Below are 23,256 nucleotides of genomic sequence, written 5' to 3'. Positions count from 1 at the left end.
ACAGATGTCACACCGCGGCAAAAATGACCATGTTTGCCTTGAACCTCGCCGTCGCTGCAAATCTGATGCCCGTGAGCTCTCACCTGGTCCTGACTCAGTATAACGCTCATACCTGTAACCCTGTAACTGAGGTGGAAGAGGCCTAGGTGACCGTCCGAAGTACCGGGGCCTATAACTACCCTGAGACTGCTCCTGAGACCTGGGAAATCTCATCCTCTTACGATGCCCTTGCTCAATTCTCTTTGTACCCTGCTGTCGACGCCTACCCTTTTCTATATTCTTAGCGAATGCCTAAATCCGAGAGATATCCATATTATCATGCAATGCAGCGGTGGCACATGCCTCGGTCAACTCTGGGGCTAACCCTGCTATAAACCTGTGGATCCTGTCACGCATAGTAGCAACTATGGATGGTGCATATCTGGCTAATGAGTCAAAACGGAGACTATACTCTCGAACACTCATATTGCCCTGCTTGAGGGCTAAAAACTGATCAACCCGAGCTTGTCGGATCTCCCGCGGTAAGTACTGGTTAAGGAAGGCATCTGAAAAATTTTCCCAACTAGATGGAGGTGCATCACGTGCCCTGGACCTCTCCCATCCCTCGTACCAAATGATGGCTATATCTCGGAGTCAAAAAGCTGCTAGCTCAACTGCCTCCTTCTCTTTGGCATGTATAACCCGGAAGATCCTGTGAAGTTGATCTATGAAATCCTGTGGGTCCTCCCTCTGATCTGTCTCTGTGAACTCTGGGGGACTCAAAGCAATAAAATCTCGGACCCTTGAACTCCCAGACCCCTCAGAAGATCCTGCACTAGCTGATGCCCTAGCTTGTTGCTGGGTAGCTACCAATTGTGTCAACAAATGCACTGCACTCCTCAAGTCCTGATAAGATAGAAGTGGAGGGGGAACTAGATGTGCGGTATCGCTAGGAATCTCCTTAGGTGGTGGAGGAGCCGGTAATGGCTGAGTAGGGGTCTCGCCTTGGGCCTCAGACTGGGACCCATCTACTGGGGGTACCCTGTTGGTCCCCTCACCTGTTGTTGTATGTAACGACCCGGCCGGTCGTTTTGAGTATTATAACCCTGTTACTCTAATTTACTGCTCAATTTATGCCTTACAATTTATTTATGACTTATCGGGTTAGTTGGTTCGGTTCCAGAAGGAATTCAGGGTGAAATAAGACACTTAGTCTCATAATTAAAAATTTAAGTTAGAAAAGTGGACTGAATATGGACCTCTGTGTAAACGACCTCGGATTTGAAATTTTATGATTCCAATAGCTCTGTATGGTGATTTTGGACTTAGGAGCGTGTCCGAATATTATTTGGAGGTCCGTATTGGAATTAGGGTTGAAATGCCGAAAGTTTAATTTTTGATAAGCTTGACCGGGGGATTGACTTTTTGATATCGAGGTCGGAATCTGATTCGAAAAATTAGAATACCTCTGTTATGTCATTTATGACTTGTGTGCAAAATTTGAGGTCAATCGGACATGATTTGATAGGTTCCGGAGTCGTTTGTAGAAATTAGAAATTTCAACGTTCATTATGCTTGAATTGGGGTGTAATTTATGGTTTTAGCGTTGTTTAGATAGTTTGAGGGTTCGACTAAGTTCGTACGATGTTTTAGGACTTATTGGTATATTTGGTTGAGGCCCCGAGGGGATCGGGTGAGTTTCAGATGGTTAACGGGTTGGATTTTGGACTTGGAACTGTGCTGGAATTTTTCTGATGCACCATCTGGTTTCCTTCATCGCGTTCGCGAGTGAAGCCTCGCGTTCACGAAGAGGAACTGAGAGGCTGGCAATATTTGCTCTTCGCGTTCGCGAAGAGAAGAACGCATTCGCGAAGGGTGGACTGGGTGTGCATCACGAACGCGAGAGGTGTTACGCGTTCGCGAAGAAAAGAGGAAGCAGCTAAGGACCCCAGGAAATTGGTCTACGCATTCGCGTAGGGGGTGTCGCGTTCGCGTAGTGAGGGGGAACGAAGCATCGCGTTCGCGTAGAAGGCATTGAGGCAGGGGCATTTTGTGCTTCGCGAACGCGAAGGTGATGTCGCATTCGCGAATGAGGAATTCGGATGGGAACTATTTTGTACTTCGTGAACACGAGGCACTGACCACGTTCGCAAAGAAGAAAAGCATGGGCAGTGAGTTTAAGTTCTGAAAATGGGACTTCGTCCCATTTTCAGTTTTTGACGATTTGGAGCTCGGATTGAGGCGATTTTTGGGTGATTTTCAGAGGAAACAACGGGGTAAGTGTTCTTAACTCAATATTGGTTAAATTACTCGAATCCATGGTTGTTTTTAGCATTTAATTGGTGAATTGAGTTCGGAAAGTTTGAAAACCCTCTTGGTTTAAATTGAAGATTTGAGGGTCGAGTTGGGGTCAGATTTTGATAAAATTGGTGTGGTTAAACTCGTGGTTGAATGGGCTTTCGGATTTTGTAACTTTTGTAGAGTTCTGAGACGTGGCCCCCACGAGCGATTTTTGAGATAATTTTCAGATTTTTATGGAAAAATATTATTTTCTTATGGAATTAATTCCAATGAATTTTATTGACTGAAACGAATTATTTATGACTAGATTCGAGGTATTCGGAGGTCGATTTGTGAGGTAAAGGCATAACAGAGTAAAGAGTTTCAAGTTTTGATGTAAGTAACAGTTTTAAATCTAGTCCTAAGGGTATGAAACCCCGGATTTTGGTATCATATGATTATTTTGGAGGTGACGCATATGCTAGGTGACGGGCGTGTGGGCGTGCACCGAAGGGATTGTGACTTGGTCCGTCCCGAGAAACTGTAAAGTTTAATAATTTGTTGTTAGCTATATGCTCTCTATGTGTTGATAAAATTTGACTGTAAATCATGTTAGAAATCATGCTTAGGCTATGTGATAGTACTGTTGGGACCCGCAGAGGTCGTGTACTTGTTGAATTGCCTGCTAAATGCTATATGTACTCAGTCTCAGTTTTTACTTGCACATTTTATCTCAGTCTCTGTTATTATTATTGATACATCATATCATTGTTATTTGGGTTGATTTCATGATTAATGAGAGCCCGAGAGACTGGAGAGATTTATGACTGAGAGAGGCCGAGGGCCTGATTGTGAGATATTGATATCATAGAACGTGAGTTGTCCGTGCAGCATGTGAGTTGGTCGTGCAGATCCTTATATTATACTATAGCACGTGAGTTGGCCGTGCAGCACGTGAGTTGGCCGTGCATCACGTGAGTTGGCCGTGCAGCACGTGAGTTGGCCGTGCAGCACGTGAGTTGGTCGTGCAGCACGTGAGTTGGCCGTGCGGATCCAGATATTTATACTAGAGCACATGAGTTGGCCGTGCAGCTCGTGAGTTGGCCGTGCGGATCCAGATATTTGTAATATGGCACGTGAGTTGTCCGTGCAGATTATAGAGCTTGGGCTGTAGGATCCCCTCCGTAGTCTGTACACCCTCAGTGAGTGCAGGTACCAATTGAGAGTGAGTGATGAGGGCTGGGAGCCCAATGAATGATTGTTGTCTTAAGAGGTTGTACTTGATTTTCATTTGTTGTTGCACTTAGTTGCTATATGTCATTGTTGTGAAATCTCTGAAAGATTTTGATATACGGATTACATGAACAAGAACTGTATTAAAAAAATTGATTTGACATTAAACTGCCAGATTTGATAGCATGTCTATTCTTTGCTGGAATTACTGGAAATGAGCCATAACTGTGTAGCTCGTTACTATCTTCAACTCCTTATTTATTATTGTTCCTTGCTGAGTTGGTTGTACTCATACTACACCTTGCACTTCGTGTGCAGATTCAGGTATTCCCGGACATAGCGAGTGTTGATTCTTTCACGCAGTTGATTTTCCGGAGATTCTGAGGTAGCTACCGTGTTTCGCAGACCTTGCCTCTCCTTTCCTATCTCCTTATTTACTATACTTGGTCTCAGACTGTTACAGACCGTATTTTTCAGACTTGTATTCATAATTAGATGCTCATGTACTCAGTGACACTAGGTTTTGGGGAGTGTTTGTATTGTATTTAAATATTATATTTTCAACCTTAAATAGAAGTTGTGGTTCATTGAGATTTCGGCTTGCCTAGTATTGAGATAGGCGACATCACGACGGGTTAGAATTTTGGGTCATGACACTGTATCTCCCCTCTGGATAGTCGTAGTCTTCCTAGTCACCGTCATCTGTGTATGCAAACACCAACACATAAGTTTAACTCAAATTTCCTATAACTCAGTTCTACAGCACGATTTAGATTTAAAAGAAGGGTTACCAACTCCTAAATTCCGTGTAGTTCCCTGCTTATATAATGTGGTGCACAATACATTTATAAACAAGACTCTACTAGACACAGCTTGTAGACTCTCAAGGACAGAACTGCTCTGATACCAAGTTTGTCACGCCTTGAACCTAGGAGCGAGATCGGCACCCGGTGCCTCACCTAACCTAGCGTACCAAATTGCGACTAAGGGACACTGAACATATAATGTCATAATTTGGCCATGGGGCCACCTTGCAAGACAATTTGCGAAGCAAAATATAAAACTAAATGGAAACTAGCGCTGACTATACATCAATATAAAGCTGGGTCGACAAAGCCGTCATAACTACTATAGCTGAAAAACCACCAAAATATACATACCAGGTCTACAAGCCCAACATACTGCACTAACTGACAGGATATGTCTAAAAGCACCTACTGATGGATGTATTGTAATCGGAACAAGGCCTTGACCTACCCATAACATATATACATACATACAGAAGATGTACACGAAAACCTAGACCCGATAACTCCGAAGGGCGTGGAGCTTACCGATCAGGCTGAACTCTGGAAACACCTACTGAGGAGGTCTACCTGTCTGTCTATCTGAACCTGCACGCATGAAATGCAGCGTCCCCTGAAAAGGGACGTCAGTACAAAATAATGTACCGAGTATATAAGGCAATAACATAACTGAAAGTTGAAACTGAACTGATAATATAATAACTGAAAGTAACTAGGAGTCAAAGATGATCTGGAGATATACTTACCTGCTTATACTGACTCAACTTCTTCAATATAGTAAGTAAAATAAATGTCCGACCCTATAGGGCTTAGTACATGTAACTGCTCGGCTGTAGCAGGCTCACTCATAGGCGCTCGGCCATACTAGGCTCTGTATCTCGGCCATCCTGGGCTCTCTCATAGGCGCTCGACCACAGTAGGCTCGGTATATATAACTTACCATCTGATCAGAGGTTGCCCAATAGAGGCCTGCCCACCGATTATAGCTCGATGGTGGTAAAAATATTGTAATACTGTATATATATATAGACCCTCTGTTCTCTTGACTGGAATAAGACAATACTAAATTGAATATAGAGTCTTGATAAGGAATAATACTGTAACTTATGAGACTAGAATAATGTGAATAAATTCATGAATACGAACTTCTCTTTATGTCTCATTATCAACACATGTAGCTACGGGATCATGCCAAAATGAAAGAAGGGCTTAGCCTTAACATACCTTATCATAATCTTTCTAATCACCAAGTTGAACTCGCATCTTCTCACCTTAATCTACAACAACGATAATAATAGTATCATTAAGTTGTGAAGGTACAACTATCGCACAACGAACGACATGCTTATTTTGTATTAAAACGGACATCATCTCCCCTATAATCCTTACTTCCTCCAAATTCAAGATAACAGCAACAACACCAAAAACAACAATAAAAACATATATACATTATTTTTCAACCTTATGTAAACCATAAAATACTACAAAACAGCCCAACACACCCCAATCTCTTCATACACAAAACGATCGTCGTAGTAGTGTCAACAACCCGAAAATATTACGACGACGACCAGCCCAACATCCTGCATTTATGTTGTATTTCTCCACACCCTTCCTCCTCCAAAACTCCACAAAACAATAGTAAATCACGCAGCCCAACAGCAGCACCAAACAGTCCACAAAACAGTCTGCTACAAGTGAATAACTTGAACTCACGGCTTCCGATCGCCGTCCCGTGAGTTCTTACAAATATAGAACAACTTACTATGCATCTACAGCAGGAAAAAATGGATGGAAGAGAGCAGTAAACTTACCTATTTGTTGGATAACTCAGCTCCTATCTTGGTTCTTCAAACTCTAGGTTTTACCTCCAACTAGAACTTGAAAGGGATAGAAAATCAATTGGGATTTGTGAAAAAATTTTAGGAGAATTTTTGCAGAGATTAAGTGCGGTTATTTTGCCATATTATCCTCTATCCGCCTTTAAAGGATTTGATAAGTTAATTAACCTGGAACTATGTAGAGTCACAATTTCTTCTGAATTGCTCGAAAGTTTAATATCTCATTGCCGGTTGCTTGAGCAATTCGTGCTGGAAATCCCAGAAGTTGTAAACAGAATAGAAATTAATGCCTCGAAGCTGAGATCCTTTGAATTCACGGGCTGTGTAAGTTCTATCTGTCTAAAGAATGTCCCTCTTCTGGAAAAAGTATCTCTGATAGGTGACGAGTCTTCTATGGAGGCAGAGAATTTTGGTTTTGTAAAGTTTTTCGAGTCTTGCTCTGCTCTCGAGCACCTCATCTTCAACTACAGTTATAACGAGGTAGATGTTGCTTCATGACTTCATTGTTATGCACTTTCACAGATGGAACTTCTTTGGGTTGACTCATCTTGAATTTTGGTATTTCTTTTGCCCTAGATGGCTCTTGACAAACAAGACGAAGTAGCAACAAGGCTTCCCTTTGATGTTAACTCTGTCAAACGATTTTACCTGCCTCAGATTATTCTGGAGGGATCATATAAGTTCGCTCGTGCTCTCTGCTTGATAAGAAGCTTCCTACATTTAGAATATCTCGAAATTGAGGTTCTTAGTGCTTTCACTCTTTTCTTTCTTTCTTTCTTTTTTATTTAATGGCTTTTTTCATACTAATTAGATCCTCATTAATCTGAGAGTTGACTTCTTGTTTTCTTTCTTAGGTTGGCAATGAATATGATATTACTGCTCTAGAATGTCTCGAAATGGAACGTTTCTCAGATGTGACATTTAATCATCTCAGGGAAGTTAAGATAAAATGCTTTAGGGGAACAACGCCTGAGATGCAACTTATCAAGCTTTTATTTGCCAAGTCCCCACTGTCGCTGAGAATGCTAATTGATACATGGTTTCTAGATCACAAAACTCTTGACACAAGATTAGATACACTGGCTGAGCTATCAAAATTTTGGCGTGCATCACCTAAAGCAGAAGTAGTTTACATAGATTGTAGTCTTAAAATGAGATCATGATATTTGGCTGAAATGTTTTGGAAGTTAAAACTGAATAAAGAGAAACAAACGCCGATGTTGCAGTATAACATTGTGTTTTGTTGTGCCGTAATATAAGATAAAGAGACGAGTGTATATTTGTTTGGGAACATGAGCATTTCTAGATGGATGTTTTGATTAGTTTGTTCTGTAATTACATTGTTGGTACATGTTTACGGATTCTTACATTTAGTGCCTGCTCATGAATGATTTATGGAATGTGACATACACTTGAATTGATACTGTGGTGGTTTTATTTCAATATTATGTTGTGGCTCTATAGGAAGGTGTCGAGGTTGAGAATTAGGTTTGTGGGTTAACAGGTGGTCGAGTGTCTCTTCTAGTCGTACTAGTAGTATTAGTACTATTCTTGTATTCTCCTATTGCTAGTTCCTTGTTGTTACACGATGTGTCATTATTACCGGTAGTTTTCACACTTATCTTCTAGCTTCGTATTCCTAGATTTTTGTTATTACACGTTGTGCCATTTGTTTCCGTTGTCTTATTTCCTTGCCATTGTAATTATTTGTTCATTGTGTCCTTTTCACTTTTCTTGAGCCGATAGTCTATCGGAAATAACATTTCTTGCTTCACAAGGTAGGGATAAGATCTGCGTACACATTATCCTCCCGAACCCCACGTATAGAATTTCATTGAACTTTTTGTTATTGTTGTTGTTGTTGTTGTTGTTGTTGTTGTGGCTCAGTGTGTCAATTCTCTACCTGTAATTCCTTGTATATGGCAAGCTTGAAGCACTTCTTTTCGGCTATGCTTATAGGTTAGAGCCACGGAGATATCATACTATAACTATGCCTTAGTCCCAAACAAGTTAAAGTCGGCCTGGCCTATGTCTTAGTCCCAAATAAGTTCGAAGTGGGCTATTGATATTTGGTATTGGTACGATCTTTATAGTTTGTCCACTAGTAAACAATTTAAACTATTTATAACAATTTGCAAAATCAAATAAAATCTTGTTTTTTGACTCTTCAAATAGTAATCTTTTTTAAACAGAGAGAGTAAATGCTTCTTTGAGAATTTCAGATTTACACTAGGTGCAAACTTGATCCAATTTTGTTGCGTTTAAGATCACGTAGATTCAATCAGAACATAAACTTTGGCTGAAATATTTTGGATGTTAAAATTGGATAGATAGAAACGAATGTCGATATAGTAAGAATATTTTGTTTTGCCTTGCCGTATTAAGAGGAAGGAAAAATCAAGGTTCTTGAGGATATTATATATTTGTTTCACTAGTCATCAATGTAATCATAATAAATTTAAATAACTAGAAAAGAAGTCAAGAAAGGATAGTGAGAAGTACAATGATCAATTCATAAGCACGTTTAACAAAATTCTTCTTCAAAACCATATGATAGACATAAGTCTTGCAGCAGTTATGACTTTCCTCAGTAGTTAATTCACAATCCACGAGAACAACAAAAAATTACAGTTTAATCTCATAAGTGGGGTCTGTGGAAGAATACAGAAAAAGTACAGAGAAATTGTTTATACAATTATACTTTATGATTTTACACTTAATTTTTTTTTAATAACTATAGTGTCCGAACCAGCTTGCGTGCACGTCAACTAATATGCATATGCTTTACATTAAATGGTTGATAATGCTTTACACGAAATGAAGGGGAGCCTTGGCACAAAAAGTTGTTGCCATATGACCAAGAGGTTGCGGGTTCGAAACGTGGAAACAGTCTCTTGCAGAAATGCAGGATAAGGTTGCGTATAATAGACCCTTGTGGTCCGACCCTTCCCCGGATCCCGCGCACTGTGAGAGCTTATTGCGTCGGGCTGCTTTTTTTTTTTTTTTTAATAGTTGATAATCTCAACCCCCTTTTATATGTCGCTGAGTTGGAAAAGGCACCCATAACACAACCCAAAACTGGAATTCTTGAAGATGCAGCTTGCTGTTGATTCAGTTAATTCACAAAATGAAACTAGTAGAAGGGTTTGAATATGGCAAGTGCAAGTGATTCTTGAATATGTGAAGAAGTTGAATTAATTTATAGCTGGAAATGGTGGGAACAAAAAGTTTGACCGCATAGTCCATTAATTTGCTTTATTTGCTTGGCACCCGGGTTTCACTTTCTTGTAGTTTTCTTACCTCTTTTTTGTTCTTGTGGAGAAAGATAATGATGCCCACCTCAAATTGACCGACTCTTGAAACCGTGAATAAAAAGGTGCAAGTAAACAAATACAGAATTTAAATTTAGAGTTACTATAGTAATCTCGAGTTAATATTTATGGATATTTAATAAATTCTTTAATAATATAAGATCTACGTCAAAATTTACTAGCTTCACGTAAATCCACATATTACATTCTAGATTCACCCGACCCTGAGCCTACATGTGGTTCATGGGTGATGATATATTAGAATTTGACTACTCTTTGGTTAAAACAAAGCTAGGTTTAGGGGAGGGATAAAATGAATCGTCGAACCAAACATATGCTCAACAATTACTATGTACACAATCCCATATGTGAAATTATAAAAAGACGTATAATATAAAGAAATAAAAGAGAAATTTACCTCCACAAATTCAGTTACAGTGGGTAACCAAGAGTGGACAGATATCAAGCTTTTTTTATTTTCCCCCTAAAATAAGTATTTTCTAGATGTTCTGGGAAAAAACATCCTGAATGCTCGTCCAAACCCTCGGATTATGTTAATGTAGGATATTGTGTTTCTTCAAAATTCTTTTATTCAATAAAAAGATAAGGGGATGTAAAGTTAACAAACTAATTAAAATTTGTAAACCATGTTTTCTGTAAAGCCAACATCCTTGAGTAGTCCAGTTAGCTGTTACAAAGCAAACATAAACATCATTAGAGGCAAAGCAATACTAAGAAACAGGTAATTAAATTCTTTTGGTAGATGGAACAAGTACCTCGCCTTGCTCACGAGGTTTTGGCTTTTCGCCAGATAAATGTTTCATCATCCCAGGAGGGCCACATACCTGGACACAAACAGAAAGTTTCGGATGATTCCACATAAATCTAATGTCACTGCAGAACAAATTCAGAATATCAGTGATTGTTCTTGCACCGAGTATGGCACAGATCACTTACCCTAATCCAGTCAACTCTACACCGAGTAACAACTTTTCTATAGCAGTCCGCACCCCCACCCCTCAATTATCATGAAGAGCAAAATATTCTACATGAAACCAACTAACAGCTACATCCTTAAAAGTTACCGCATACGGGAGAGCTGCCTTTGTAGCACCTCTGCGTGAAGGCCCCTCTAACGCATAGTAAACATAAGTTGAAGGGAAAAGGAAAAGTGAAAGAACAAGTTCTCTATAGGAAACTTCTTCCATATAAGTGAAATCCCCACTTTTCCATGCAAACCTATAACATCTCCAAAGTGTACATTCCATTTTGCAAATCTTTAACAAATGGAAACCCCAGGTAAAGAGTTTCACCCCTTCTGCTTTAAGTAAAGTTGCACATTTTACTATATTGATTACATGTCCCATCTGCACCATCTTTCACATACTTACGCATAGCACTATTAGTTCATGAACTTGCACCTTTTCATAGCGCAACTATTGGTTTGCACCAGCTACCAGTCAGACTGAAGCCAATAGAAAGGGAACATACAATTAGGACGCTATCTTCCTTCTTGCTAATTCTCAGGTATTGTGTTCTCAATTACTATATAGTCCTTGACCAGAAAGCAGAGACAAACGTCCAAGCATGAAAATCCACTTTCACGTCATACAAAAGATTGAATTGTTGGCCTTTGAGGCACTGACAATTAAACCTCTTTCAGAAAACTTACAAGGATAAGTGTATCATCACTGGGCGGAGGTAGTCCTTTCACAATCATGTCCTTCGATACGTAACCGATGCCGCCTCTCCAATCATTGGTTGGACTATCTACAGTGTAAAATACCTGGATATTGCCATATAGAGAACATGTTGGTTTAACGAGGAAAAGGAGAGGGCAGAAGAACAACATTTCATATTAACTCTGCCAGTACCTTGAGATTCGGGTGAGTTGCCGCAAGTACATCAAGCTTCTTCTTTAGCAGTATGTCATCAGGTGACACATTAGCATAAATCAACGAGACCTAAAAGAAAAAAAGGCCCATGAGTGTTCTTGTATATTTATTGATAAAAGACCAACTCAGAAAACAACAGGGGCAAATGCTGCCAGCAAAGTACATCTTTACTACATGGGTATTGAATTCGTCAGTTCAGTTGAATTTGAATTGTTGAGTTCAATTTAGTAAGTTCACTCAATAGACAGGTAAACCGATTACTGAACCAATATAGGATCAGTTTGGTTTCAGTTTGGGCCTTTTTGATCAATTGCTTCATAATACAAATTTTTTTTGGCCTTAGATTTGTAGAAATTAATTGCCGCGCCCTCTCCAATCAAAATTAACTTACAATAATTTTTGGACAAACTGTTTTTAGAATAAGTAAATAGGAAACTTTTGTGAAGATTTCGGTGTTTTTGCCTTAGAACCAGAAAATCAAAATATTTAAAATGGAAAACTCGGTCGATTTACTTGGTAAGTACAAAGTGATAAACACCCCTTGCATACTGACTTGTGGACGACGCACTAAAAGATTGGATCAATAAACATACCTGAGTATTATCGTCAGGGTTTTTAAGAATGGCCTCTATCACCTGGAGCATTGGAGTGATGCCACTGCCCCCTGCAATCTGGCATTGGAAGAATGAGTTTGAATTCTATTATATTTCAGACACACATGAATAGAAGCATAATATAATTCAACCATAATCAGCATCTGATAGAAACATCTATTGAGAATTGTACAAACAGTGAGAATTATAAATTAAAGTGTGCCCAATGGGGAGAGGAGATTTGATTCAAACCATCACTGGAACATGATAAAGCAACCCACATTTTCAATCAAAAGAACCTTAATGTTCATATTCACAATAGAAGCTTTATCTACCAGAGAGATCCCAGAGTATTTAACAGTTTAAACTATCAAGTCCTTGATACACTATGATTCACAGGTAAAGTTGAGTTTTGATATCAACAAGCTGCATATAACTAGACTTAGCAAATAGTTCTTCTTCTTCACAAGTTTCACATCTGACTCCTCCTGTAATCACCATGAGTTCCATGCTTCAGTGACATCATTGCATAAAGAATATCACGTAAAGGACACCATGTATTCAAAGCTGGACAGAATATGAACATGCCTTACACCAATTTCAACTTTCAGTAGGGATAGTACTTTCTCTGCTGCTGTTTTTATTTTTGTTAATAAGCATAATAAACTAATTCTGCTGAGTACTCTGCCTACCTTTAAAACTCATCCCAGAAAGTGAGTTATTTGTACATAACTTCCTAATCAAGACCATGAATTAGAGTTTCAACCTAGTCATATTGTACTCTTTCTAAAATTGTAGTGTCACAGAGAGCACTTAGATGCAAGCTCTTACCATGCCTATATGTTTCTTCATGTTTGGACTATAACGCAGTTTCTCAATGGGCCTGCAGATATAGAACGCAATTGTTGACTTGTAAACTACAAGAATAATAAGATTACGAAAGAAAGAATCTCTGCTAGAATTTACTAAGTTTTGTAACTGACCCTTTCACTTCAAGTACATCGCCTGGTTTTAAGCTTGCAAAATGCTGGCTCATTTTCCCTTCAGGATAAACCTGCATTTTTTACAGTTCCGAGAAACAATGTAAAGAAAAGCAGGTTAAACAAAATGTTCTGCAAGTTAGGTCAACAGTAAGTTCGATTATATATAATGCAGGAATACCACAAGCATATACCTTAATTAACAAATCAAAGTATCCCTTGGAATCTGGATCAGATATAGGAGTATAACTGAAAACAAAAACATACTTAAGAAGATTACTTGCTGTTCAATTTAGAGCGTCCAATGAGGTATCTAACAATAAGCACCAGCCTAAACTCACAATATCAATTTTGAAGGGACAATAAACTTAGTGTGTGTTAACTGTACATGTCTATGAAAATAAAGCATAGAGATATAGGAAAAAAATGAGAAGTAATGTAAAGTGTGGCACCTAGTCTGGGCAGAGGCTTTTAAAGGGAATTTGACTAGTTGGAAATTTGGCCATTTAGATAAGGCAATAGAGTGTTGGTATAAGTTACACTTAACTTATGACAATCTTATTGTGACACAGAGTGTAAGTGATTAGCTGAAGATTTTAGTCATTCAAGAGAAGAGATGAATTCGTTTCACATTGATATGAAATTAGGGCCCATTATCCACCGAGTTTCGAAGGCTGCGGTTGGTCCAAAGGATCGGCCCCAGACGGCTTTCTCGGTCATAAAAAAAAAGAAAAAAAAAAGGAATAGATGGAATAGAAGAAAAGCATATAGATGTTTCTTTTTGGTTTTAATTAACTTGAAAGACATAGCACCCAAGGGTGTAGTCTAGTAGGCAATGAAAATGGAATAGACCATGGAAGACAAAGGTTTAGATCCCAGCAGAGGTAAATAAAAGCTAGGTAATTTTTTTCCATTCGTCTTACCCTTAATGGAAAAAGTTACCGGTACTTGTGTTGGTGAAAGGCATAATTTTCGTAATTAGCATTGTTATCAGCATAAAAATGTAAAAGGAGCATGATTAATTTTTCAGTTCATACAGCTGAAGAGCAACCAATAAGCATTCAAATGGATCAAGTAGTAGAGCTATACATGGAAAAGGAAACGCTAAGAAAGAAAATTTATAAAAATGAAACTTACGGTCGAATGACATATTTTGGTTTTCCTTCGGCATTTTCTCCCATCGGTGCCCTGAATGAAGGAAACAATGTATTAGTATGTCAGAAGTAATGATCCAGAAACCATATTCTCCATAATTCTTGTAACACAAGTACAAAACTTCTGAACTTTCTCATGAAACAAAGACACTATGCAAATGAGATTCAAATGTAATGGAACTTACCTCGTAAGAATGCAAGATGCAATATCAAGACCTAACTTTGAAGAAGGATCGAATGAAAACCTACAATATTGGAGGAAAGAAAGAGCAGATCAATAGTATAACCAAACTCGGCCATTAACTACTCTTCATATATCTGAATGCAAAACTTGAAGGGGATTTCAACAGTCATAAAACCAAATATACGAACCCAGCTCGGGAGGCTAGTCTATCTACCATGTATCACATAAATCACATAGCAAGAAAATTTTGGATATAATTACAATGTAAAGTCTACCCAGTTATAACATGAAAGTCCAACACGATATATTTAGTAGTAAACATAGTGTGTGGCAACGAAAGCAAAATTACACAGAAGTCCACAATTATCTACTTAGTACTAGCAGAAACAACCGATGGCAACAAAAGCAAAGGTTTTTTTTCCACCCAGCCAGCTAGAATTTTCTAAATAATCCCCCTCCCATAAATCTAACGAAAGAGTGGTAAAGGAAAAAAAAATTGAGAAGGAACAGATAGTTGAAGAAGCAAACTTATTAGTTGACTCTTTCCTTTAATCTGCATTCCCAGCCTTTTATTAGAATCTTCTAAAATAGTATGCAAAAACAAGATTCAGGTGATGTTATGATGCAGGATAAAAAGGAAATAGTGCTTCCCAAAAGCTAAAGTTCACATATTCAACCACCTTCTTTAGATACAGATAGGCTAGAAAGCTTGGTTTTTCATATTTTAATTGGTGGTCTTATGAACTCAATTTGCCTACACAGTTTTTTGACCAAACAAGCCAGATTTAGATCACAGGGAGAGTCATCATTTTCTTTTTGATAACAGAATAATTTTATTAATGTTTGGGCAAAGAAAACGCCTGTATACAAAAGTAAGAAACCTACAAAATGAAATGGTCTTCTACGAACAACACCCAATCATCTATACAAAATGGAATATCACAGGGAGGTCATCATTGAATGAGTAACATCACTATTAAAGCATTAAAGCCACAATCTTATTACGATAAAAATAACCTGAACAGATGACTATTGTGGCTAACTGGTGCTCGATCTTGCAGCTTAAATTCAATCCATTTATCAGGATTTAGAGCTGAAAACGAAGACAACAGTAAAATCAATTTAATTTCTTGATCTTAACAACTATCAAAAGAAACAAATCTTCCATAAGCTGATGTTACTGAAGCAGTTAAACTGGAAGGTCATCAAAAAACATGAACCAAAACAGAAGTGTAAGAGAGAGAGGGTACATATAGACAGATTAATGAAACAACAAAGCTCGGATCTAGCAAAAAAATTATCTTATCAGCAGAAAACCGTGCAAATTTTTAGACAAAAGTATATACTACAAGTTATCTGAAGTCATTCCTTTAACCTGTTACACCCAAAAAGTTCCTTATATTTTATCTCTGGTTCCCCTTCTTCCTTAACTAATTTAAATGATAGAACTTATAATTCATTACATCGAAGTCTATGAATATGAATGCCCGCATTTTCAACTTCCCACTTAACTGCATCCACAGTAGACTTATATCACAGAGACTAAAATGAAATCAGCACTAATGGCTAAACAGGAAATAGTGTTTTGATTGAGTTGGTGTTCCAGCCAAATATGAATATCTTGACTAAAGCATAAGCTTACAGAAGGCGTAAATAGAGGAACTAACCAACTTTTTGACCAGAATCTTCATTGATTTGCTCCAAATACACCTGTATATGGAAAAATTTCAGCTTTCTATTTAAGATATAGTAAAACAGCTAACCTTAAGATGACAAAATTTCTCGAATTAATCAATTAATGTAGGCACTCTGAAAATCACAGAAATAAAAATCATGAAGAGAGAAAATATGTTTTCTGTTAGCTAGTCAACATCAACTCCTGAAAAGAAAAGGAAAACGAATAATCTAGGTTGTAAAACAAGAAGGATCTAATAATTTAATTTTCATTTCAAACCAATTAAGGTGAAGGAAAGACAAGCAAAAAGTTCTCACCAGTTTTACTGCAATGAGGTATATATTTATTTCAGGGGCACTGTTGAGTAATTCAGAATTAGTAAACATAACATCATACCCAATTACCTCTTACCTGGTGAGGACTCAATAGCGATTATATTATTTTTAACAAAAATTCACCATTCATACAAACATTGTTTCCGCTATAGTTCTTAAAAATATAGCAAGAAAAATTCTGTTGGTCTGCAATAGACAAATATTAGATAAAGAAAATGAAAGTAATGTGCTGCCATTTGCCTACGCTATACTAATGCAAATAAATTATAATACATATAGATGTACAAATGCATACATAAACATATACAGTACAAAGCATATTACATAGACGTACTTCAGCAATTATAGGATGATAAGGAAAAGTTTATCCTCACCAAGCATCTCCTTACGCAAACTTAACAAAACTTAGCATATTCTAGATGCATGGTCATATGCCTTAAATAATATGTAGCACCTTACAGGTTTAACATTCTAAGCCGTTAGGCCAGTAAATGGTTAAATCCCGAAGGGGAGACCTGTCAGATTGTTCCTCTAGAGTCCAAGTAATGACATCTATGTGGCGTGCAAGCAACTTCAAGTCGCTTTTTTTTCTTTCATTTGTTCCACCATTAGCAATTATATTTGGACGGAACGATTTCAAAGCAAAGGAGAGGAGACAAACGATTATAGTAACTTCCTGTTACTTCCATCCTAAACATAACAAATTATAATAGATTCTGATCAGTACTGTGCAATGACATTAGCATTCCAATATACACATTTACATATCTTATAAAATAATCCTTAACGAGTCACATCTTTCCACTTTCACAAGAGAAGCTTATTTTTGATAAGGAACAGTAGTATCTAAAATATGTATCATCGTTTACTGAACCATTCCATCATGAAAAGGGTCAAGTGGTTCACCCAATAACAATGCAATTCTGATTTCACAAGCGAAGCTTATTCTCTTCTACTTGTACATATCATAGTAATATATCTTTTATTTCTTTGATAACTAGAAATCTCAATCACCTGGTGCACAATTCGAAACATGGTACTCTTCTCCACTTAACACCAAACTTATATCTATGGGTTCAAATTCGTGAGACGCGCCTAACTTCAAAGGCAGAACCAGGATTTAAATTCTATGGTTTCAAACTTTGAGGTTCTTAGTATTGAACACATTATATTTTTAAGATTATGAGTTCATATTTACTATTGTTAGAATCCTAGTAAATTTTTACACGTAAAGTTATGATCCGCATTGATAGTACTGGATGAACCCGATACTCTTATGCTACATCCGCTTCTGCCTAACCTACACTCACGCGCTGCATTTTTACCACCACTAATCATATACACCTGAGGGGAAGTATCAAAATGCTGAAGATAAAAGCCAGCTAAAATAGGACAAGATCTGACATAAAAACAGAACATACATGGACATTGTAAAAAAATTGGAAATGAAACCATATATTGAAATAGAGAGATGGGGAAAAGTACCAAATGAGGAGAAGAAGAGGAGTAATAGTAATGCTGCTCGGTGGGCCGGGCCTGAACCGGACCGGACCGGGCCCGCGGTCCTAACGGGCCTGGTGGGCCTGGTGGGCCGGTCCTGGGTGGGCCGGTCTTGGTGGGCCTCTGAGCCCGTCACGGGCTGGTCTCCATGGTTGAGCCCACGAGCCCGGGACCGTTTGGCCCGGGACCGGCAGGCGGGCCTGGGCCGGTCCTGGCGGGCCTGGCGGGCCCAACGGCTATTTTAAAAAAAAAAAAAAAAAAAAAAAAAAATCAAACGGCCATATTTAAAATCTAGCCGTTTGGGCTGAAAATATGACCGTTTTTTAAGTTAAAAAAATGGCCATTTGGCCCCCAAACTTTATTTTAACCCCAAACTTTATATAATTACACTTTTCCCCATTTCTCAACTATAAATACCCCCTCATTCTTTCATTTTTATTCACCAATTCATCAATATCTCTCAATATCTCTCAATCTCTCTCAATCTCTCTACTACAATTACTTAATTTATTGTTGAAATTTCGTGAAAAATTGTGAAGTTGTTGAATTGAAGTTTTCAAGTGTTCAACGATTTTCAATTTTCAAGAAGTTGTTCGGCAATCCGGTAAACTCGTTTCAACTCTTACGTTTTTATAATATATTTTTGTGTGGTTTAGTTTGCATAATTATAATTAATATGGCATTTACTTTGAAAAAAATGTTTGGTAAAGGAAAAGATAAAACCGGTGAAAGTAGTGGCCAACCAACTACCCTTCCCCCGGCTCCCCGACCTAGAAAAGATAAGCAAGTTGAAAGTAGTCGCCAACCTAGACGTCCTCCTCCTTCCGTAATTCTTGATAGTGATCACCCTTGTTTTCAATTTACCGATAGTGAATTTTATCATAATGTTGCACCAGGTGATAGATTAGATGATGAAATTATGAATGCTCTTTATCCTAATGAAACCATCTTAGAAAATAATGAGGAAAATGAGGATGATGATGAAACTCAAGCACCGGATTTAGATGATACACCTACTAGTCCTCTTAATAACCCAAGTGATGCACCGGTCGACCCACCTGTAGAAACTCCTACTTTTAATAGAGAACCTGCTAAACGCTTAGAAACATCATTAGTTTGGAATTTTTTTACTCAAGTAAGAGAAAAAAATAAGGCTAAGTGTAAAACTTGTGGGAAATTAATGTCGCATAAATATGTAGGAGACCGTAGCGGCACAGGTAGTTTGACTAGGCACATAAAAACACACCCTAGAGATAAGGCTAGATTTTTTCAAATGAAAGCGCATCTAGAGGGGACAAGTGTAGATTCTGCGATTAACCCTAGTACAGGTTCAAATCTAGTTCAACCAGGAATTAACACTGTCACTGGAGGTATTTTATATTACGATCCAAATAGAGATCGTGAAGAATTAGCAAAGATGATTACTGTTATGTGCTTACCTTATACTTTTGCTTCTAATCCTAATTGGGTTCATTATATTAGAAGAGTGTTTAATCCTACTTATAAAGGTTGGCCTCGCGCAACAGTTAAGAGTGATATTTATAAATTCAAACATGAATATGAACAATATTTGCGTTATTTATTTACTCATATACCTAATCGGATTTCTATTACTACTGATATTGGTAGAAGTGGTAATGATTGTGATTACCTAACTGTTACAAGTCATTGGATAGATGAAGAATGGATAATGCAAAAACGCATAATTGCATATAGAATAATTAATTCGCGTCACACAGGTAAATTTATAGCTAACACTGTTGCAGATATTTGTAGATATTTTTGCTTTAGCGATAAAATAATGGCAATTTCAATGGATAATGCTTCTAGTAACACCAGTGCTATAGGCATGCTTACAACAACACTAAATCCTGCATTTACTAATATTTTCCATGTTAGATGTATTTGTCATATTTATCATTTAATTGTCGGTGATGGTATGCGAATATTAAACATAGAAATTGAAAAGGTTAGAATGGCTCTTAATTGGCTTTTTTATTCAAACCGTAGAAGTAGACTTAGAGAGTATTTTAAAAAATGTGATGAATATGGCCTTAGAGAAAGAAAGGTTCCTAAACCTTGCCCGACTAGATGGAATTGTATGTACGAAAGTTTAGTAGTAGCATATGAATATAGAAACCCAATTAATGCAACGTTTAATTCTCGGGTAGGTGGTGAAGATGATGATGAAATGCTTACCACTCAAGATTGGACTAATGTTAAAATTCTTTTAGATTTTTTAGAACATTTTCAAATTGCAACAAATGCATTTTCTGGGCAATATTATCCTACTATTTCAAACTGTTTAGTTTATATTGCAGCACTATCTGATTTGTTTGTTGAATTTAGTGAGGGTGGGGATATTTATGAACTTGCTATAAATGAAATGAAACAAAAGTTTAAAAAATATTTTTTCCTATCCCTCCTATTTATGGTCTTGCTGCAATGCTAAATCCTACAATGAAATTGGGAGGTCCTCATTTTTGGTATTCAAATATTTATAAGGCTTTAGATCTTTCAAATGAGGAAATTGCGACACTTGCAGATGCAAAAGCTTCAATTAAGATTAACGCTCAAACAGTTTATAATGCTTATCAACTTGCCTTAGAGCATGCTAGGCCAACTATTCCAACCCCTACTTCGTCTAGCTCACAATCCTCTAAAAGAGTTGCGGGCTTAAAAGCTCTTAAATCTTGGACGGAGTTCAGGGGGTCTCAAGGTGAAAATTATGATGAAACTTCACATCTAAATGAGCTTCAAGTTTATTTGTCTCAGGGACTTGAAAAGGAGAATCCAGACGGCTCTTTTGATCTTTTGGAATGGTGGAAGGCAAGGGAAAAACATTTTCCTGTTCTTGCAAGGATGGCTCGGGATATTTTATCAATTCAAGCTTCAACTGTTGCATCAGAGAGCGCTTTCAGTCAAGCAAGACTGCAAATAGGTGATCATAGAGCGTCTATGAGGGATAGCTTGGAAAAATCAGTATTGTTTAGAGATTGGATCCGCTCGGAAAGAAGAAACTTTGGAATTGCAGAAGCACAACCGGCGATAGATGAAGCTTATGAAGAAATGATAGCGGAACTTACGGAGGATTCGGCTTCGCCCGGAAGTGGTGATGAACAAGCTTCTTTTCCACCACCACCAACGCAACCTCCTCCGAACCTTGAAGGATTTATGAGATTTGTTAGAGATAATACATAGAATAATATGTAACTTGTATTTTGGCACATCTTCCTTAGTTTTTTTCCTTCTAATGGTGGTATTAGTACCTTGTTGTGCTCATTCCATTGGGGGAAGGATGACTAAGAAAGATATGTCATTTTTTGGTAATAAAATTTATTGCTTCTACCCATGAGCTTCTTTTCGCAATATTTCTTTGTCTATACTTAGAATTATTTATATGCTACAATATATACATAATATACAATATATATACTACAAGAAAATATATTTATAAGATACAATATATACATAAGATACAATATATATACTACAAGAAAATATATAAGAGAATATATATACATAAGATACAATATAATATACTACAAGAAAATATATTATGCTACAATATATACATAATATACAATATATATACTACAAGAAAATATATAAGAGAATATATATACATAAGATACAATATAATATACTACAAGAAAATATATTATGCTACAATATATACATAATATACAATATATATACTACAAGAAAATATATTTATAAGCTACAATATATACATAAGATACAATATATATACTACAAGAAAATATATAAGAGAATATATATACATAAGATACAATATAATATACTACAAGCAAATATATAAGAGAATATATATACATAAGATACAATATAATATACTACAAGCAAATATATTATGCTACAATATATACATAATATACAATATATATACTACAAGAAAATATATTTATAAGCTACAATATATACATAATATACAATATATATACTACAAGAAAATATATAAGAGAATATATATACATAAGATACAATATATATACTACAAGAAAATATATTATGCTACAATATATACATAATATACAATATATATACTACAAGAAAATATATAAGAGAATATATATACATAAGATACAATATAATATACTACAAGAAAATATATTATGCTACAATATATACATAATATACAATATATATACTACAAGAAAATATATTTATAAGCTACAATATATACATAAGATACAATATATATACTAAAAGAAAATATATAAGAGAATATATATACATAAGATACAATATAATATCAAGAAGTGATATTTATGCATGACAATTTAGTGTTTTACTATTGTTTTGTTATTTTCTTTTTCGTCAAGCACTTTAATAATTAGATATACATATATACTACATATTAATATAGCCATGATACTACAAGAAATTGTCTTTAAAAAAAAAAAAAAAAACCCGCTAGGCCCGCGAAGCCCACGAGCCCGGCCCGTTAAGCACAGGACCATGTGGGCTTAGGCCCGTCACGGGCCGGTTCCACCCATTAGGCCCACGAAGACCGGGACCGCCAGGCCCGGGACCGCCAGAGCCCGGGACCACGAAGCCCGGGACCGCGAGGCCCGGCCCGTTAGGCCCACTAAGGCCCGGGCCCGGGACAAAATACAGCCCTAAGTAATAGTAGGAAACACAACCAGCAACGGCAGCAATAGCTCCAAAGGGGAAGCTAGGGTTAGCAAAATTAGACTTGGAATAATGGCCTTCTCTCCTGAATGCAGCGATGGGTGCAGCCGCTGCCGCCTTTGCTAGCTTCCTGAAGAACGCCGCCATTTTCACTTCACTGGAGGAGTAAAAAAGGGTTATAGGATTTATGAAGAAAATGTGAATTCTGTGATCGGTTTTTGTGTGTAGAGAAGCGAAATGAAAGAATCCTACGCGGTCAAGTCCACCGTACTCACAGGCTAAAAAACGGTTTTTTAGTTAAAATACAGTTTTGTTATAAACTAGAAAAGGAAATTTCCTTAACAAAAGCAAGAAAATTAAGAACAATGAAAAACTAAGAGAATAATAGATTGGAAGGATAATTATCCCGGAATTGTTATCCCAATCAGAAGCGCGGATTTAGTATCTATCTATACGTGCAAAAGCACACATTTTATAAATTTAGTGTATATAACCGAAACAAAAAGTGTACAAACATATTTTTAATATTAGTTAAAATCTCAAATTATAAATTTTTATTTAAGAGTTATCTATGAATGTCAGATTATGTGTTTGTGCTCCAATACCAGATCCTACATTATGATTTAACAGCTAAATAATACTCTAACAATGTAAATAATTTAACTTATTTTGAGTACAATAACAATAAAAATAATGTTTAAGCAAATTTTAACTCATTTTATTTCTTTCTAGAAATAAATATTGTTGGATTTAAATATTTCTAATCTAATAAAATTCTTTCTACGATAATTATATCTAACAATATATGGAGTATCTTATTATCATTCGTATTCT

At 36.9% G+C, this 23,256-nt stretch overlaps 1 protein-coding gene, 1 long non-coding RNA gene and 1 other non-coding gene across 3 annotated transcripts; all 3 read right to left on the bottom strand.

Moving 5' to 3' along the window:
- Window positions 1-4,599: 4,599 nt before the first annotated feature.
- On the bottom strand, window positions 4,600-6,252 carry LOC142166200 (uncharacterized). Its single transcript, XR_012696376.1, has 2 exons — window positions 6,113-6,252; window positions 4,600-5,575 (listed from the first exon to the last, which is right to left on the bottom strand). It is a non-coding gene; the product is annotated as an uncharacterized LOC142166200 (long non-coding RNA).
- A 3,567-nt stretch (window positions 6,253-9,819) lies between these two features.
- Window positions 9,820-22,680, bottom strand: LOC107816594 (NADH-cytochrome b5 reductase-like protein). Its single transcript, XM_016642321.2, has 14 exons — window positions 22,423-22,680; window positions 17,752-17,781; window positions 15,924-15,966; window positions 15,274-15,349; window positions 14,258-14,317; window positions 14,056-14,106; window positions 13,113-13,167; window positions 12,922-12,992; window positions 12,770-12,821; window positions 11,939-12,016; window positions 11,325-11,414; window positions 11,123-11,236; window positions 10,227-10,295; window positions 9,820-10,138 (listed from the first exon to the last, which is right to left on the bottom strand). The coding sequence occupies exons 1-14, from the start codon at window positions 22,567-22,569 to the stop codon at window positions 10,082-10,084; spliced, it is 993 nt and encodes a 330-aa protein (XP_016497807.1). The 5' UTR covers window positions 22,570-22,680; the 3' UTR covers window positions 9,820-10,081.
- LOC142166705 (small nucleolar RNA snoR74) lies at window positions 17,118-17,220 on the bottom strand. Its single transcript, XR_012697105.1, has one exon. It is a non-coding gene; the product is annotated as a small nucleolar RNA snoR74 (small nucleolar RNA).
- Window positions 22,681-23,256: the final 576 nt, after the last annotated feature.

Source organism: Nicotiana tabacum, chromosome 11, assembly GCF_000715075.1.
Source record: "Nicotiana tabacum cultivar K326 chromosome 11, ASM71507v2, whole genome shotgun sequence".
NCBI classification, from domain to species: domain Eukaryota; kingdom Viridiplantae; phylum Streptophyta; class Magnoliopsida; order Solanales; family Solanaceae; genus Nicotiana; species Nicotiana tabacum.
This window is presented reverse-complemented; position numbering and strand designations above follow the sequence as displayed.

Bases quoted from the DNA above. Each gene is read 5' to 3' on its own strand.
- LOC107816594 (XM_016642321.2), bottom strand. From the start codon at position 22,569: ATGGCGGCGTTCTTCAGGAAGCTAGCAAAGGCGGCAGCGGCTGCACCC. The intron at 12,822-12,921 runs GTCAGTTACAAA...CTATATCTGCAG, and splicing joins GATGTACTTGAAGTGAAAGG to GCCCATTGAGAAACTGCGTT. The intron at 10,296-11,122 runs GTAAGTTTTCTG...GTTTGTGTCCAG, and splicing joins GTGATGATACACTTATCCTT to GTATGTGGCCCTCCTGGGAT.